The sequence below is a fragment of the Peromyscus maniculatus genome, chromosome 7, assembly GCF_049852395.1.
Source record: "Peromyscus maniculatus bairdii isolate BWxNUB_F1_BW_parent chromosome 7, HU_Pman_BW_mat_3.1, whole genome shotgun sequence".
NCBI lineage: Eukaryota > Metazoa > Chordata > Mammalia > Rodentia > Cricetidae > Peromyscus > Peromyscus maniculatus.
Window position 1 is genome coordinate 35555451 of NC_134858.1, and position 19821 is coordinate 35575271.

General features: G+C 36.9%; 2 protein-coding genes across 2 annotated transcripts; one reads left to right on the forward strand and one right to left on the reverse strand.

Annotated features, from left to right (window-relative positions):
- Positions 1-1945: 1945 nt before the first annotated feature.
- On the reverse strand, positions 1946-5497 carry LOC143274108 (olfactory receptor 8C8-like). Its single transcript, XM_076575565.1, has one exon. The coding sequence runs from the start codon at positions 4308-4310 to the stop codon at positions 3360-3362; it is 951 nt and encodes a 316-aa protein (XP_076431680.1). The 5' UTR covers positions 4311-5497; the 3' UTR covers positions 1946-3359.
- A 7587-nt stretch (positions 5498-13084) lies between these two features.
- LOC107400684 (olfactory receptor 8C8-like) lies at positions 13085-19605 on the forward strand. The gene is made up of 2 exons (XM_015991713.3): positions 13085-14032; positions 19522-19605. Exons 1-2 carry the CDS (start codon positions 13088-13090, stop codon positions 19603-19605), a joined length of 1029 nt encoding a protein of 342 aa, XP_015847199.3. The 5' UTR covers positions 13085-13087.
- The last annotated feature ends 216 nt before the right edge of the window (positions 19606-19821 follow it).

Genomic DNA, 19821 nt, shown 5'->3' on the forward strand with positions numbered 1-19821 from the left:
TAGAGAAATCCAAGAGGCTCCAAAAGGAAAACAGGGTATTATCATTGTTACTCTTGGTTGCCGACCATAACTAGATGGTAAGATCTCATTTCTGAAGACACTGCTAATTTTGGATACATGACACAGAGAAATTGAGTTGGTACTAAGATACAAACTCCTTCCAGGCTGGATAGGTTTTATAGTTTCACAGCTATAGTGTGTTTTGCAGGTTGTTGGCTAGAAAACTCATTGCAAGCCAAACTAAAGCATTAACCATGCCTACTATAATAATAACCTGCCAAGCTGGATATGTCCACTGATGCAATTGTGGCAAGAATATTAGGATAATAACCAACCACTTATTGATTTGATTTGATGCCTACTTCATAAGAAATACTGTAAATACTGTATTTCTGGTACTATGAACATTTTCAGAAGTTTATTGTGAGTGAGGGAAGACATAAGCTTAAAAGACAACAGAATACCACTATTTATCTAATTGAATATGTAGTCAAGTCATTTTGTAATTGTTCATCCTTATACCCATAGACTAGTGCTGCTCTCAGCCTGAGACAAAAAAATTACTTTTTCAGAGGCTTATAATTAATACAGAGACTCATATCTTGTCAAAGTACTAAGAACATTTGAATGATGGGCTCTGAACCCTAAATGGGACCTCTGTATCACCCCCTTCTGAAAGCCCAGGGAACATCATAGGAGAAAAGGCAGAGAGGATTTAGGAGTTAAGAAAATGGAGAAGAGTATCATGACACTCTGGTCTATGTAATCATACCTACAGGTGACATTGTTTCAAATATTTATTACCACCTTTTAAAATGATTAAATTCGATTGCATTTAAATAACACAAGATGTCTTCTATTTCTCTGACACACTGAACTTTGAACTGTTCAAAATCATTTTTCAGTTTCAAGTACTTCTAAATATCAAAGGCAAAAATTACCAGAAAGCTTGTGCCATGTCGGAGTAATCTCATTGCAACTATTTAAGAGGCCACTGATGATGTCAGCTGAAAATAAACAGAAGTATCTATATCTACCCTGGAAACAAATAGGTCAAGGCTTCTGCTTGAAAAGATGACATCACAGGAATGCTGGCCTGGCCTTCCACTACCACAGAGGAGGTGTCTAAGGCTGGAAAACATCCTCCATCAGTACAGCAAGAGATCTAGCCCAAGCTACCTTTTATCCATAGTGGACATTGCCCCCTGTCAGTAACTGCTGAAGCTGCTGTGGAGGTAAATGCCTTTGCTAGGGCTATAATGGTGGATTAGTCAATGGCATTCATCTTGTCCTTGCTCCTGACAGGGCCATAGGGTGATAATACATCAGATCTCCCTACCCTTGGCCCCACCAGACTGTTTTCTAGACAATAATGCCAGCAAAATAACCCTGAAATTACAATGGATCCAGGATACTCATGATAGGCATGGCCTCCACACCTTAATGTTTGTTTGAAAACTCCATCTTAATATTTATACATGAATGGGAAAAGGTGAATACTGTGGAGAGATGTACCTGAAGCCTTTCATGACCATCAAATCAGAACTCAAGAATGCCTTTAGATGATGGAATGAACTAGTTGGGTAAATATACACTGCTCCATGGGGAGATAGACCTATTTACTTCCCAGAACTGAGCTAGGCTATTTGCTGATTTGTTTTGCTTCAGGCTATGATGCTGACTGCAATATAAAACTAAGACCACACTTTATATGCTGTGCCTATGGCTCTCATTCACTTCCTCTATTTAATCACATGCTTTAATGAATTAATCAATAAAAAACAACTGAAAAGTCTCTAGGCATTCAGAATACCTTTGAGAAATTAAAAACATTCAATAATCTTATCATCATTATAATAAATAGAAATGCTTAATTCTCTAGTACAACTAACTTTTAGCAGATTGAATTAATTTTTAAATGCATCATTTTTCTACTTCTGCAGTTCTAAGTCAAATCTCTTTTTTAAACATTATTAACATAAAATATATACTTTCAGGACTGAAAAGATGGTTCAGCAGTTAAGAGCACTGACTGTTCTTCCAGAGGCCCTGGGTTCACTTCCAAGCACCCACATGGCAACTCACAACTGTACATAACTCCATGATCTGATACCATCACACAGACATACTTGCAGGCAAAACACAAGTGCACATAAAATAAAAATAGACAAATTATTTTTAAAAAATTACACTTTCATGATTCATTAAACCCTAAGCATGATACATCCTCTATCATGCAATTATTATCTAAAAATAGACATGTTTACTCCTGGAGGGAAGACAGATGCCTGTAGTATTAAGAAAGCTCACAAAGCTCATTGTCTTCACAAGGTGCTGCCTAAGAACATATCATCAGTATTCAGAGTCAGGAAGAAAACAGATTCTTCAGTGAAGCCAACTGCAAGCTGAGCTGGGAGATTCACTGAGGGAGCTTAGACACTCACTATCCACACATCTGTGGGTTTTCAGGGGACACTACAGAGCATGTCTCCTATCCAACACAGACAATAAGAAATTATAATACAAGGCAAATAATAAATTGTGTAAAAGTAAAGCCTTACCCCCTAACTTAAAGATTTCTATTATCAATTGGAAGCTAAAATGCTAGAATAAGAACCATATCAAATAACTGCTGAAATTTTAACAATTATTTTATGCTCTCAAGTGTCTTCTCATCTCTTTGAATTAATACACAGGTAATAAACACTCCAAATAAGGAAAAACATCAAAACTGTACCAAAAAAGAAAGAAATGAATTAGAAATAAAGTGTAGAATGCCAGGGATTTCATTAGCTGGGAACAAAATGTAATTCGGGCCATGAAGAGGACTCAGGTGTTAAGAACTCTTGCTTCTCCTACAAAAGATCTGAGTTCTATTCCATGAGTTCTGTTCTATACATGGTGGCTCTCATCTGCCTATAACTCTGCCACTAGGGAATCTGATACCTCTCTGTCTCCCTCAGTCTCCTGTATGCACATGGTAAATGTGAACTCAGGAACACTAACACATACACATAAATAAATTTTAAAATAAGTGCACAATGATATTTATAAGAAAAAGTACTAAGAAATTTTATTCTTAGATAGTGTAAAATGTAAAAAAAGCCAACCAGGCTCTTAATCTGATATATGCAGTGGACATTCCACCATCATAAACACATTTGAATTTAAAGATGTCTCATATCCTCATGGTACATACAGAGCAATTTTGCATGGAGGAAGAAAAAATGTACAGTATCAATTCTATTGAATGAGGAGAAAGAAAATAATAGTATATATGTAGTGTAAAAGACAAGAAAGAAGGAGAAAGACACATCAAACTGAAATAAATGTGGCTAAAGGACTCATCAATGGATAAATTAGCTTGTGAGTCTCTTCCAGGTTTTCTTCACAGCAAGCTTGACATCCTTGTTTCTGAGACTGTAAATGAGAGGATTCAACATGGGCACCAAAAAAGTGTAAAACACTGAGAAAAATTTGCCCTGGCCCACAGTCTCAGCAGATGATGGCTTGACATAAGCAAGCAGCCCAGATCCATAAAAGAGACAAACAGTTATGATGTGAGACCCACAAGTGCCCAAGGCTTTGGACCAACCCTTACCTGATGACATATGAATGATATTGAAAAGGATCAAAGCATATGAGATAAAGATAATGAGGCAGCATAAAATGATAGCTATACCCACCACAACAGAACTCACAAGCTCGTTCACGTAGGTGTTACTGCAGTAGAGCCTAAGGAGTGGGAAGATGTCACACATGTAGTGGTTGATGATGTTAGAATCACAAAACCTGAGCCTGATCATGAAACTTGTGTGGAACAAGGCACTAATTAATCCCATTGAGTAAGTACCAAATATCAACAGACAGCAGAGCTTAGGGGACATAACAACTTTGTACAGCAATGGCTGACAGATGGCCACATAGCGGTCATATGCCATGGCTGTCAGCAAGTAACTCTCAGAGTTCACAAAAAGGCAGAAGAAAAAGAGCTGAGTCATACATCCTCTGAAGGAGATGGTGTTCTTCTCTAAAACAAAACTCATCAGCATTTTGGGAGTAAAGACAAGTGAATAACAGAAATCAATGAAGGACAGATTAAAGATAAAAAAGTACATAGGAGTGTGAAGGTTTGAGTTTAGGCAAATGAGATTCATTAAGCTCAAATTTCCCATCACAGTGACTGTGTAGTTCACCAAGAACAGAATAAATAAAGGCAGCTGGAGCTCAGGTTGGTCTGTCAGTCCCATAAGAAAGAACTCAGACACTGAAGAGTCATTTTTCATAGTCATTTGCATCATGTGTGGCATCTGCAAGAGTAAGTGTAGAAAGCAATGTTAACCCACTAACCATCATTCACTCCAAGGGCAGAGCTGGATTTATCAGTTTCCAAGCTTGAGTGAGGATCATGGAGTCCTGAGGAATCCTTACTTTTTCCTTTGCCTACCCATGTTGTCTATATCACTCCAGAAAGATGCTAGGGGATTTCAGTTTCTTTGCAGGAAGCATCCTTTCTTTCTTTTAGTGTTTACTAAGGATTAAGACTGAAAACAGCAATGCATGCATTTTCCTCAGAACTTATGATTCATATAGATGTGGTTTCGAAGGTAAAATGTCAAGATAAAGGTTATTCAGTGCTCACCTTGGTTCACCTGGAGCCTTCCCTAACATTGGGATTCATGATGTCTTCCTCCAAAAAGTGCTCAGAGGCCCAAAGTTGCTAATAATGAAGCTAGCAATTGCAATATGCTGACAATGTGTCTGACTTGCTAGAAGATGTTTTCTGGGGAAAACAACGTGGTTGCTGTTTGAGAATTTCACCAAGATTCTTCTTTCATACAAAAAAGAAGGTGGCTTTCTTTCAGGAGTCTCCAATATCTCGAGGTTAAGATTTTTGAGAAAATTTATTAGAAGCACAGAAAATTATTCCTTCTTTATGATGTTCTCCATGCTGGATGAGTTTCTTGAGAGAAAAAAATTGTTGAGTGTGTGCCATAGAACTAACATCAGTCCTTTGGAGATTCAACATTCTACTCAATTTATAAATTTCCAGAGGGAGTATCTAGTCCCCAGGGCAGAACTGTGAGTGGTACCCCTTGTCATTCTCTTCATTAAGCTTTGCACACTTCTACAAGAAGAAATGTCCAGGGACATTCTCACTTGCCACTTTTAGCTTTCCTCTGATTTCAGTAATAAACTGTTGACCAAGGAGTAGTATTGTACAAAAATAATTGTATGAATGCGATAGAAGTATAAATAGGCTCTCAAGTTAGTAGAAATTTACATTAGAACTTTTCACTTCCTAGGTATGATACTGTAGACTATATTGATCATTGTTTATTTATGTCTGCACTTTTTTGTTGGTTTTTTTTTTGAGACAATATTCTCTGTGTAGCCCTGGCTGCCCAGGAACTAACTCTGTAGATCAGGCTAAGCTCAAACTCACAGGGATTCACCTGCCCCTGCCTCCCAAGTGCTAGGATTAAAGGCATGCACCACCACCTTGTGGCATATCTGCATATTCTTATAAAAAACTAAAAAATAGTTTCATAAAAATTAGCTTAAATTCTGGACCCATAGTAAATCTCTTGGTTATCATACAGAAATTTATGGGTACAAATTGTAAAATAATGATAATGATAAATTAAAATATATAAAATAAAAGATCTATTATGTTTTGAGAAAATTTACACAATATATTAAAAGTTTATTAGATACATGAAAATACAATAGTATTTGTCCCCTTCTACTCTTCACATGCTTACTCAGATAAGTAAAGTTGTTATTGCGGTGACACACTTCAAGAAACTAAATTATTGCTGTGCAATTATCCTATGTAGTGGAAACAAAACAGAATCTTTGGCCCCTACCATTCTATGACATGCTCTCCTTATCACCACCATACACACATGAACCTCAGTCTACAATATTCCTCTAGATATAATCAAATGTTCATTGCAAAGTAACTGCCCACAGAAGATGAGGTGCTGAAGTACATATTCTCAATGGGACTATTTTGAACAAAAGGACATTGGATATATGAAGAAGGGTATTTAAGATTGATAATAAGAATTATGTACACTACACACAAAAATTAATTCACAACAAGCCATCTATGTAAATATAAAAATCTAAGGCCATAACACTCTAACAGAAAGACTGTAAGATAAAAACACTGAGACTTACAGACCTATAAACAATCTTAAATTAGGATTATCTTTAACTGTGAACAAATCTCATTAGTTTTTTTTTTTTCAGCTGATTGAGGGTTTCAGAGGACCTGGATCACATTAGGAAAAGAATTCAGGACAAAGAAATGGGAAATTTAGAAGAAAGGGGTTAATGAGAAAAAGTCAAATTCTCTCTCTCTCTCTCTCTCTCTCTCTCTCTCTCTCTCTCTCTCTCTCTCCTCTCTCTCTCTCTCTCTCTCTCTCTCTCTCTCTCTCTCTCTCTCTCTCTCTCTCTCTCTGTTTCTTGTGTGTGTGTGTGTGTGTGTGCTAATCACTCCTTAATTTTCATTTCAGGCAGGGACACTTATTAGTCTATCAGAAACAGTCTTGGAACATTATTAGTGACATCTTTTACATTGCTCTTCATAGCTATACAAGCTTTTTTTCTCTGAGGTCTCCCATAGGATCAAATTTTTATTAATTTCAAGGCCAATTTCTTGGCCAATCATTTTATAACACCAAGCCTAATCCATGCTGATTTGACTCTCAGTCATCAGCATAAAATTCTACAGTAATAAATCTCAGTCAGAAGAATATGGAAACAGATACTACTGCTTCCTGTGAGGGAGTGCTCTAAGAATCTAGACAACTACTGACTGTTAAATTATCAAGACATTGCTCCATAGCATGTACTGGTCTCATAGAAATTCCCAGAAGAAGGACTTTTTACAGAACTTTTGGTTTCTGAATGTGAGCATGAAATGTATATCCCTAAAGTCTTGAAAATCAATTTGTCAAAATTGCATCTATAAGATAGTTAAAATACCAAAATAAATTCAAGGTTGCTACCTTGTAGAGGAAACCCCAACGGAAATCCTTAACATGACAGAAAACTTTGCTATAATACATCATATGGGATTACAAATTTAAAGAATTTTTGCATTAAATCCTGAGTCTTCCTGTAAGGGAGAGACAACAAACACCCTTGCATCCATCTGGCTTTATGAATGATATTTATGGTGTCTCATAGATCTTCTACCTAGAAAAATTGTCTACACTGTGAAAAAAATAGCTTTAAATATAATGAAAAAATGAGGAAAATCTTCCATTTTATATTTTCTTTTTTATTGCAGAAAGAAACATACACAAACATTTTGTACCAAAGAAACTATTTCCAATCCAGTTGGGTAAAAGATAACCTACCTACAAAGAGTACATGAAAACTTAAAAGAGGAAAACTCTGAGCAAAAATATCTCCTAAGCAAATCTGGATTCTGTCACTGTAACTTCTGTGGCTCTCCAGTGTTCTACACATGATCTTAGCCAGAAGTCAAAGAATGATCACCTAAGGTTCACAGGTAGGACGGACTCCTTTGCCATCCTAGCATAAGTATCAGTCTTCACCAGAGAATCATCCTGATTATGCCTTTGTGGGAAGCTGAATTTCCATCTTTATGTCCATCTCCAAAAAAGAAAAAAAAACACTTCATAACCAATTTATGGGGTGTCATCCATGGGGAGAACTACCCTCCTCCAATGCTCCTAGTTGCCTATACTTCTCTGTCTATGGGTGGAGCCGTGTGATATTTGCCCCTTCTATGTTGGCATATCTACTTGTGCTATACTCCTTCAGGCCCCGCTTAGGAGGCCATGCTATTTCTGTTTCATCAGTGAAGTTCTCTGTAATTTTTTATGCGACCCAATCTCACAGTAGCTTCCATGTCATCTGGTTCTTACACATACACATACTCCACCTCTTACCCAAGCTTCCTTGATGTTAGGTGCTGAAGTTGTATTGGTGGTATAGCCATGGGGTCCACAATGGTTTTCTACCTTTTGACCCTTCTGGTTTCCTGAAATCATATACATACAAATAGTACCAGTAGGACAAAGCAGATGAGAGAGAAAATGAGGGAGCTTGAGGGGGGAAACTATGTAATTATATTTTACTTCTTAAAAAATTAAACTTAAAAAAAAAGAAAAAAACTTTATAATAGCAACCCTGTAGTTATGTGTAGTACTACACTGAGGATTCACAAGACCAGTTTTCTTTTTTTTCCCACTAACTTCTTGTTGATGATGTACAAGCTTGGACTCTACAAGTCCTAGTGCCCAGAGAAACTTGCTCCATTGAATTTCTTTGATTTTTAATCATCTATATTCTTTTTAGTACTTAATGTTCAAGTGGAACCTGTTGTGTTAAGGTTGTTGTGTCATCCCCTCCACCCCCTGCCAGTATACTGGGAGAATGGCTTAGTAGCCAACTCAGCCTGTGTGGTTAGGCTTTATGGTGTGTTCTCCAGCATATCCCTGAGAGTAGAATGTTAATTTTAGAAGCAGCAATAATGATGCATAAATCCATAAAGAAATTGTGGAGTACTAGGTTAAACAATTGTGCATTCATATTATTAATGCCTGTTGAATATAAAGAGTATGGTATATACTAGGATATTAGTTATTAAGGGAAATAATGAACAGAAACTAGGCAGAATAAGCAATTAATTTGTATAAGAGCAATGGAGTAACATAGAGCAAGAAAAGATTAATATCAACTTGGGATGGGATATCATTAGGGTAAATGGAGTTTAAAGTTTATTAATTAGATGATGAATTATTTGGCTACTTTAAGAGAGTCACTCTTATTCCTGCCTTTACCCACACAAAATACTTGCAAACAGAATCAGGGACTACATCAAAAAGATCATCTACTATAATCAAATAAACTTCATCTCATACATGCAGGGATGATTGAATATACAAAAAATTAATAAATGTAATCGATCATATAAAACAAACTGAAAAAAAACCCACATGATCACTTCATCAGATACAGAAAAGACCTTTGGTAAAATCTAACACTCCTTAATGATATAAGTCCCAGAGAGATCAGAGATACAAGGAATATACATAGAAACATAAGAACACTTAACAACGAACCCATTGCTAACATTAATGTAAATAGAGAGAAACTCAAAACAGTTCCACCTAAATCAGGACTAAGATAAGGTTGTCCACTCCATATTCAATACAGTACTTGAAGGTTTAGCTTGAGCAATAAGACAATGAAGGACCTCAGGGGGATACAAACTCTAAAGGAGGGAGTCAAAGTATCCATATTTGAAGATGATATCATAGTATACATAAAAGATCCTAAAAATTCTACTGGGAACTCCTACAGTGAATAACACACCCTTTCTTCTTCCATTGTCCTTATATAGGCTTCCAATTAAAGGTGTGGCCAAGATTTTAAAATGTGTGCCTTCTTGCCTCAAGGGCTGGATCAAAGTCATGTTGTCTTCCTGACTCAAGTCTGGATCACAAGTGTGCCCTCCATTTCTGGATTATAGTTCATTCCAGATATAGTCCAGTTAATGATAGGAATAGCCATCATAGAGGACTAATATCCAAAATATATAAAGAACTCAAGAAACTAGATACCAAACAAAACCCCAAATAATTCAATTAAGAATGGAGTACAGATCTAAAAAAAATTCTCAGTAGAGGGAACACAAATGACTGAGGAACATTTAAAGAAATATTCAGCATCCCTAGCCATCAGGGAAATGTAAATCAAAACTACTTTGAGATTCCATCCTGCAACTGTCAGAATAGCTAAGATCAATATCACAAGTGACTGCTTGCTGGTAAGGATGTGGAATAAGGGGAACACTCTTCTGTTGCTAGTGGGAGTTCAAACTTGTAAAGTCACTACAGAAATCAACATGGTGTTTCCTCACAAAGTCAGGAATCTATCTATATCATGATCCACTCTTTAGCATACACCTAAGGGACTCTTCATCCTACCACAGGGACATTTGCTCAACAGTGTTCTTTGCAGCTTTATTCACAATAGCCAAAAACTACCAATAATCTAGATGTCCCTCAACAGAACAATGGATAAAGAAAATATGGTATAGTCACACAGCAGATTATTACTCAGCTGTTAAAAAAATGACACCGTGAAATTTGCAGGCCAATGGTTAGGCCTAGAAAAACATCATTCCAACTGAGATGATTTTTATCAGAAAGATAAATATGGTATGCATCTGGATATTAGGCATTGAATAAATTATAACTAAACTACAATCTATTGAACCAGAAAGGTTAGGTACAGAGGAAGGGAAGGGTGGCATATAGATCTCTTTGGGAGGGAGGAAATAGAACGAATTTTATGAGACAGAGAGGCTTCCTGCTTCAGTATATAGGAACAAATACAGAGACCAACAGCCAGTCATTACACAGAGAGTGAGACCTTTGAACACACAGTTCTAAAAGGGATATCTCCATCAAATTTCTCCCGTTAGAGCTCACAGAACTCCACAGAAGCAGAGCCAGAGAGGATGCTGGATGACAGAAGAAGGCCCTCTAAATCTATTGAGCAAAGCTCAAAAGAACTCACAGAAACTGAAGCAGCAAGAACAGGGCCAACAGAGGTCTGCACCAGGTCTTCTGCATACATGTTCTAGCTGTCAGTTCAGTATTTTTATGGGACTCCTGAATATATGAAAGAATGGGTCTTTGATTTTCATGACTATTCTGATGGCTCCTTTTCTTTTGTTTGTTTGCCTTATCCAACTTCAATGTGAGTTCTTTCTTTCTTTTTTTTTGTATATCATTATATCTTCTTTTGTTATGTTTGGTTGTTATCTCTTAGAAGCCTGTTCTTTTCTAAAAAGAGACAGAAAGGGAGTGGTTTCAGTGGGGAGGAGATATGGGAAGAAACTGGGGGGAGTTGAGGGAAGGGAAACTATAGTAGGGATATATTCAAAAAGAAAAAAAGAAACTTATTCTATACATTCAAAAATCAGCAGAAAATTAATATTAATAAGTAAAACAGGACTGGGAATGTAGTTTGGTGGATAAGAACAATTTCTGCATATGTGTGAGGTCCAGATGTTCGATCCCAAGTACCCAAGAAAAAAGTGCATTGACAAGTCACATACACAAATAATGTGTGTCATAATATAATTTGTAGAAAATATAAAATATCATCTCTTTGTGTGAATTAAGGTTGAGTAGAAACTTCATCATCTCAACTGCAAAAATAGCCCATGATCAATTGATTGGTCTACAGGTAGAAAGATAGAACCAGGAATCATGCAAATTATCTATACACAAAGGGTTAACATTTTGATTTTTAATTTTACTGTTTTAAATTGAAATTTTAAATTTACCTAGGAAAAACAGCTTAGTAATTTTTTGTAAAATTTGATTTTGTGTATCCTCTATTAGCAGCAATTCTGAATTTCAGCGTATTCACCAAAATGGTGCACCATGCTTTGGCACCTAGTTTTCTTGGTCCCAGTAGTACCAGTAGAATGTCTTAAAATAGCTACAAAAATACTTTTGGTGAAAATTGCTATATGTGATCTTTGAGAGGAGATATTAACGTGAAGGGAGTAGGGTCAAGGATATTGCTTCTGCTCCACTCCATAGTATAGTACCACAAGATGATATCTACTTCACATGGCAATAATGCCCAAACTGAGAAGGTTAATTTATCTGAATAAAAATGTGGAATAAAGGACAGCTAACACTTACCAGCCCCTTTTCATATATACAGTAGAGTTCTAATACATATTGTAAATCATTTCATTGAATCATGAAATGAGATAGCTCTTTTACTTAACGCTAGTACTGTGTAATTGTTTTGCGGTACTAAAATTAAACCACGGATTTATGTATTCTAGGGAAGATGTCTATACTGATACTAAATCAAATCATTTTTATCAGTCTACTTTGCAATTATATATAAACAAGTGTCAGAGAAACCTGCAGTTTTATAGTTACAAACTGGGAAATCTGGATTTAAAATTATATTGATTTGAAATCGTCCTTGTACAATAGTTTTGTACAATGTTGCTCATTGGTCTAATTTTTGTTACTATAATCATAAGAAAGTTCCAAATGGTAAGTGGGCATGTCCCTAGACATTCCTCTTTCAGAGTTATGCAAAGCATAATGAGGAGAATGACAAAGGGGACTAGTCAGAACTCTGCCTTTAGGAACAGGTACTCCTGCTGGGAAATTATATTATCTCTAAGCATCCAACACTAGTTATGACACTGGATACAAACATAAGCTCAGCTACATCTACCCTCGAGAGCTTATCCAATGTGGGAAGAAGTCCCATAACAAAGAGAATAATTTTCTAAGGTATCTTGGTCTTAGGATGAATATTCTCATTTTTTAGAGATACATAGAAGATACTGATTTTCTCTTCTATATGTGAAAATAAATTTTTGGTGAAGTTCTCAAAATTATGTTACTTCCCCCTATACTACTCCCAGACTAGCACAGGCATGTCTCATTGATGACTATAACCTGCTTCATTATTGTTAACTGCAACCCTCTCAAGACAGTGAAGAGAAAGACATCATGAGTTCTGATAGCAGGGAAGGCTCCAGATGACAAAGGTGAGCAGTAAATGATCTTTGCCTTGACAAATCCCTATGGGTTATTCCACTTTACTCTTTACTGCCCTAGTTCCTTGTAGAGGAAAACCAGGGGAAAAATGTTCAGAGACATTGAAGTTCTATATGCATTTCCTGTGCATATGTGGAAATAAAGTGGGTATGAGAGAAAAGGAAACAGGGCTTTCTGAGGAACAAAAAAGATCAATTGTATGTCAGTGCTGTGTGTTCACTAAACCCCAAATTAGTAAGCAGTAACTCCAGTTCTGCCTCTGGAATCAAAAATGGGTTTCGCCGGGCGGTGGTGGCGCACGCCTTTAATCCCAGCACTCGGGAGGCAGAGCCAGGTGGATCTCTGTGAGTTCGAGGCCAGCCTGGTCTCCAAAGCGAGTTCCAGGAAAGGCGCAAAACTACACAGAGAAACCCTGTCTCGAAAAACCAAAAAAAAAAAAAAAAAAAAAATGGGTTACTTGTTAATGCCATTTTCTACTCCCATTATTACAGATGCAAGCAATGAAGCAAATGGCCAGAGAAAGTAACTCTTCAGTGACTGAGTTCATTCTTATGGGATTAACAGTTCAACCAGAGCTCCAGCTGCCACTGTTTGCACTCTTCTTGTTAAACTACACAGCCACTGTTCTAGGAAATCTGAGCTTAGTGAATCTCATTTGCCTAAACTCACACCTTCACACTCCCATGTACTTTTTCATCTTCAATCTGTCCTGCATTGATTTCTGTTATTCATTTGTTTGTACTCCCAAAATGCTGATGAGTTTTGTTTTGGAGAAGAACACCATCTCCTTTACAGGATGCATGACTCAGCTATTTTTCTTCTGCTTTTTTGTCAATTCAGAGTGTTATGTGCTGACAGCCATGGCCTATGATCGCTATGTGGCCATCTGTCAGCCCCTCCAGTACACAACTGTCATGTCCCCTAAGATCTGTGGTCTGCTGATGTTTGGTTCTTACTTGATGGGTTTTGCTGGGGCCATGGTTCACACAGGGTTTATGATCAGGCTCAGCTTTTGTGATTCTAACATCATCAACCACTACATGTGTGACATCTTCCCTCTTCTCCAGCTCTCCTGCAGTAGCACCTATGTCAATGAGCTTGTGAGTTCTGCTGTTGTTGGAACAATTATCATTTTATCTAGCCTCATTATCTTAGTGTCATATGCTATGATCCTTTTCAATATCATTCATATGTCATCAGGTAAGGGTTGGTCCAAAGCCTTGGGCACTTGTGGGTCTCACATTGTGACTGTTAGTCTCTTCTATGGATCTGGGCTACTTGCTTATGTCAAGCCATCATCTGCTGAGACTGTGGGCCAGGGAAAATTTTTCTCAGTGTTTTACACTCTTGTGGTCCCCATGCTGAATCCTCTCATTTACAGTCTCCGGAACAAAGATGTCAAACTTGCTGTGAAGAAAACCATGAAAAGAATCACAGCTGAATGAACAGTGATGGTTCCTTATCCCTGCCCCACTGCTTTGGCATGTCCCTCTCTCTTCTTTGTCTTTCTCATTACATTTCTCCTGTTCTGTTTTTTCTCATCTATATATAGTCTGGGGATTTCTACTGTAATCCCTCATCCTGCCACTATGAGATGTTACTCTGGTGTCTTATTTTTTCCATTTGAGTTGTTTTCAACTTTACTATGGCTCCAAGATGTTGGTCATTGCCTGTATCAGATCAAGACTCTGTTCTCCTGTCTTTCTGTTCCTAGAGATAATAATACCTATGGCTTTTTGTTGTGTGCCTTCTCTTCAAGGAAATTCATGAAGTGTATTTTTTATGCTCCACTTCTTTCTTTCTTCCATTTCTGAGACAATTTTGGTTTTCTTTGCATGTTTGCTTCCCGAGAAAACAGGGAGTTTCATTAACTAAATTTAGATGAGATAAGGAAGGACAAAGAGGTAGATATAACATAGTTGTCAAATTTCAAGTTTATCTGAGGTCCTTCAGAGAGGTTTTCTTATGTCAGACTTCTAGTCTCATATCTATAATTTAATTCTGTACTATTTTTAAATAGCACTTGATTCTTACAAGTCTCTGAGGATATATTCAGCCTCATCCCTCTAATCAACCCCCACAATACATAGACAATCTAATATCTAGTTTTGAATAGAACTGAAATTGTTACTGTCTTTCTATGGTACATGGATTGATCTATGATTTTTTTAAGTGACATATTCACATTCCTGGATACAGAACACAGGACTATTTATTCCTTCTGTTGTATATATATGATGGATACAGTTTTGTAAAATCAATCTGCTTCCTATAAAAACAAAACCACAGCTGGATTTAAGGTTTAGGGATAAAGTGCATACCTGCTTTTGTTTGAGTTTGACTCTCAGGGACAAAAATAATGTATAAATCTATAGTGTTATTTTTATATGTATCTATTATCTGGATAAGGAAATAGTTTATATGACTTTTTAAGGACACACAGTATATGAATCAGAGATTAGATTCACACCCATCTTGAATTTGATGAAGAAATACAAGGGTAGGTAATTGTGGGAAAAAAGACTTTCTAGAGAGTTGTTTCATAGTGATTTCAGATGTTGGGATTCTCTCAGAAAATAGACAGCCATGATGCCATAATGCAAAGATTTGAGATCCAACTAGAAAATACACAAATTCCTACAAAAACCTCACATTAAAGCAGTGCAGGTATGGGAGACAGAGTAATAAATATTTTCATCTTTTTATGATTGGTGATCATTTTTCTAGGATGTTGAGACTGAGGAACTTTAGTAAGCTTTTCTGATGAGTCATGTTCACTTAGTTAAATATATATTTCAGGAGCCTGTTGTATGTCACATATTCATTTGTAGAGAGAAATGACTTAGGCAGAGCACAGAAAGAACAGTTAATTTGTGTGTGTGTGTGTGTGTGTGTGTGTGTGTGTGTGTGTGTGTGTGTGTGTGTGTGTATCCACAGGACCCAAAACAGTTCTGAACAGAGAGTTTTCCATCTACATCTTTTGACTTTTTCTGGGGATAAAAGGATAAGCTTTCAACTAGTCTACTTAGGATACCAACAACAGACCAAAGAAATGATTGAACACAAGTCAATCCTGGTGAAACTATGAGTAGGTTGGGGTTGCTCACAGGGTCTGACAGGAATATGGGAGACTCAGGAGTAGCTGCATTACTGATAAGCCCTAGCCATTATGGTTAATGACTCACTCAAGTCTCATCATTGATAAACACTCAGTTCTACACAGAGGCTTTTGGTATTTCAGGAACTGTTTACTGGTAACATATTCTTGAGGCAGTGCTTTGTGAATATTGTGTGTGTACTGAATATCAGGAGCCTTACCCTTTCCACCAGGAGTGTTTCTGTTCTGAGGCAATAGTATAAAAAACAGTGGTTATGTCTTCCTTGGATCTTTAAAGTGTGATTCTTTTATTTATGTAGATCATGATACTTGAAAAGTTCTAAAATATTTGTTTGGATATATAGGCTGATAAATTCTTATTCCAGTTAAATCTTTCAATCAATCTGAATAAAATTATTGGTACTAGAATTAAGCATTATTATTTATGTTTGTATAATTATCAAGTTTGCTTAAAGTTGACTTTTCACGGATATTCTATATTTTTGTTTTTTGCTGTACTCTTTGCTGCACATGAATAATCAGACTTGTGAAAAATGGTTTGAAATCTACTAATATATATGTATTTTAGTAGACATGCAATATTTCTTAAGGATACAGGGTCAGGTGTGTAAAACACAAACCTAAAGTAAGTGTACTTAGATAAAGATTAAGTGTTGAGTCGTAAGTTCAAGATGCAAAGCATCACTGAGTATTCTTCTGTAGACAGCAGCTTAGACTGGAGGAGAACAAGTCAGAGCATAGCCTGGCTCAGTTTTGTAAATCAAATAGGCATATTTCTCCCTCCTTCCTTCCTTCCTTCCTTCCTTCCTTCCTTCCTTCCTTCCTTCCTTCCTTCCTTCCTTTCCCTCTTTCTTTCTTTCTTTCCTTCTTTCTTTCTTTCTTCCATCTTCACATGTGTGTAGTGTTCATATGAATGTGTGCACACAGTGTGCATGTGCATGTGGTTGTTATCAGGAGTTTTTCTCCATCACTATCCATTTAGTCATTGAGTTAGGAGCTTTTATTTGATTGCAAAGCTCACCAATAGAGCTAGTCTAGATAGTCAGCCTGCTCCAAGGGTTCCTCATTGTCATCTGAGTGTGGCAATTACAGGCAGATCAAGGTAGCCACCTGTGGATATTATTGTGTGGATTCTCAGATTTGATCTCTAGTCCTCCATCTTCCATGGTAAGTGCTTTATCCATTGAGCTATCACCTCAGAGTAACGGGCTTATTTAAAAGTTTAATTGCTTTTGTTGATTTAGGAAAATGAAATGATTTAATATTTTAATTAAATTCATATTTAATACTATCTACTACTAAAATTACTCGATATAAACATAGTTTTAAAAAATTAACATAGTAAGTCAAATCTGGTATTAACTTATTAAAATCATATTAAGTCATTTTTGGGATGAAAGCTTAATAACATTGAATAACAAAGAATAGGCACTGTCAACATAAATGGCCATAATTCTGGATTGAACTGCCAAAGAAATTATGAAGTGAGAAATCTCAGAAGTTTAGTGTATTGCTGCTCATGGAACAGTGTCTGTTTTACCATCTAGTTCAATATGTCACTCAAATGAATTTAAATGCTACTGAATTCTTCACTTGTTGTGCCCTCAACATCAACTTCTCTGTGGATAAATCTGGGATGCTTCTTTCTGCAGTTCTCACCCCTTCTATTTCATGAATAGATATCAGCACAGAATTTCAAAACTATCACATGCATCTCCAATGAAGGAATTAATCCCAGACCAGTTGGATATGATGGCATAGTTAGAATTTAAGCTCATTACCCTGGAAGATGGCAGCCTAGAAAGGGCTCTGGTGAGGTCAAAACTTAGCTGGTCTGTCTTACAAGCAAATCATGGCTTTGTTAGGAATAAGAATGAAATAACATGGCACTCCTTGCTTCAGTATAACAGCTGAAGCAGGGTCCTTCTATAGCAGGACAGCAGTCAAAGACAGAGGGGGATAAAACATAGTGAGGTTGCTGGTGGAATCTGTTCTTCTAGGTAGCAGAGCAGGTGCTCACCACTAGGCACTGCCTCTGAGGCTAAGGAACCTCTACTACTACCTTGAATGAATTCATGGTAGATGTGCTTCAGTGTAGTTAAAATACATGACTTTTTTGTTTACATGGCTCAACATCTACTGACCCTGAAGGGTTCATCCAAAAGAGACAAATGAAAGGATTCCACGCAAGAACAACTTGATAAAGCAATAGATTCATTTGGGTTACTTAAAGAACATGGGAAAACCAAAGGCAGCCTTGTCACTATAATCCTACCCAACATGAATGGAGATTCCCCAAAGCTGCTTCTCTAGTGCTCCTGTCCAACTTTCAAGCAAGTCTTACCAAAGAGTCCCCCTTCTTTGAGAAACTGTTTATGACTTATATCATCTTAGGAGGGGACTTGTAAGTTCTGTGATCTCCCCTGAGTCTTAGGACACTCCTCTCTTGAGGAAGGAATGTTTCAATTTAGAAGAAATAGGTACAGAAAAATTGAAATATCCTTCTTAGCACACAGATGGAACATGCTTACTCTGATTGTAACCTTGATCTCAGGGTGATGGACTTTTCTTTCCTGTCATTGAGAGCAACACTTCTGCAGACATGCTCTATGATACTAGTGGTCCCACCAGGTCACAACTGAGCCAGTAGTCTGTGAAACTTGGCTGTTGCCATGACTGGGCCCATTTTTGTATAACATCTGCATCTTCTAAGCTGGAGCAGGGGAAGAGATTTTTTTTAATTAATACATATAATTACATTATCTCACTCTTTTTCTCCTTCTCCATCTTCCCCCTAATTTTCAATTCTTTCTTAAATTCATGGCCTCTTTTAATTTTACATACAAGCTCTGTCTCTGTCTCTCTGTCTCTCTCTCTCATATGGTTGCTTGTATGTATGATTTCAGGGCTGATTACTTGTTATTCAATAACCAGTTAGTGAGTTTATCCCTGATGATGACTAATTCTTTCACTGTCAGCATTTCTTTGTCTAAGTGTGGGGCCTAGTGAGATGTCATCCCTTCCACATTAGTATGTTTATTTCTATGGTGTTTTCTTTGTTCAGGTCCCATTTAGGCATAAATATTGTTGGAGTATCATGGGTGTGTCATTTCTAGGGATACAGTCTCTCAACAGATTTCCTGGTTCTCTGGCTCATAATCTGGTCCTTCTTTCCTGATGTTTGCTGAGTCTTAGGTTCAGGAGTTATAGTGTAGATTTATAAATTGGGACAGGGAACCAAAGATCAATTGTTTTCTGCATTTTGACCACTTGCAGATTTCTGTAATAATCTTCATTTGTTGCAAAGGGAAGCTTCATTGATGAATGGTAAAAGCTATGCCTATTTGAGGGTACAAGGATAAATATTTAGAATGAAGTTAAGATTTATGCTGGTTTAGTAAAATGGTCATAGTAAGTTTTCCTTTAATATACATGACCTCACTAGCTTTGGGTATTGTCTAGGTTTCCAGAATTAAACATGATTTTCTTCCTACTGAGTTGACATTAAGTCCATTTAGATACTCCTAGATATGAAGTGCCATTTTTCACCTTTAGGAGTATCTTGCTGTGTTGACCATTGATGTGGTTATAAGTGACATTGTTGTCTAGGATTATTGCTTGTTTCTCTTCCTTGGCAATTCAAATAGCACCTTGTAGTACTATGAAAGCTAGTACTTAGGGGTAGGCTTACTGGTCAAATCCTAACCTCTTCTAAGTGTTGTGTCTATAGTGTATGGTGTCGTCAGTACGGTGATTTAATCTCAACTTCTTGGAGGCAACCAAGGACAATAGCAATATCCTATATAGCTCTTAGAGTCTATTGGACTCCCTTTACCAACAAATCAAAATGGGTTTTCTCATGCTGAATACTGGCATTTTGTTGGTCTCTGACTCTTAGGGAGAGCATTGTCAGCACAAATGGGACACTATATATGTATATGTTTACACACAGGCTTATATAAGAGATATTCTTAATTGGAGGTTCCTTATGTTGAAAACGATATATATTCCCATGTTCACGGTTATTTTTATTCTCAAGTCCCTATTCCTGTCCTATTTGATTATAACTAATAATTATTCTTTAACAAACAATAAATGTGGAACATT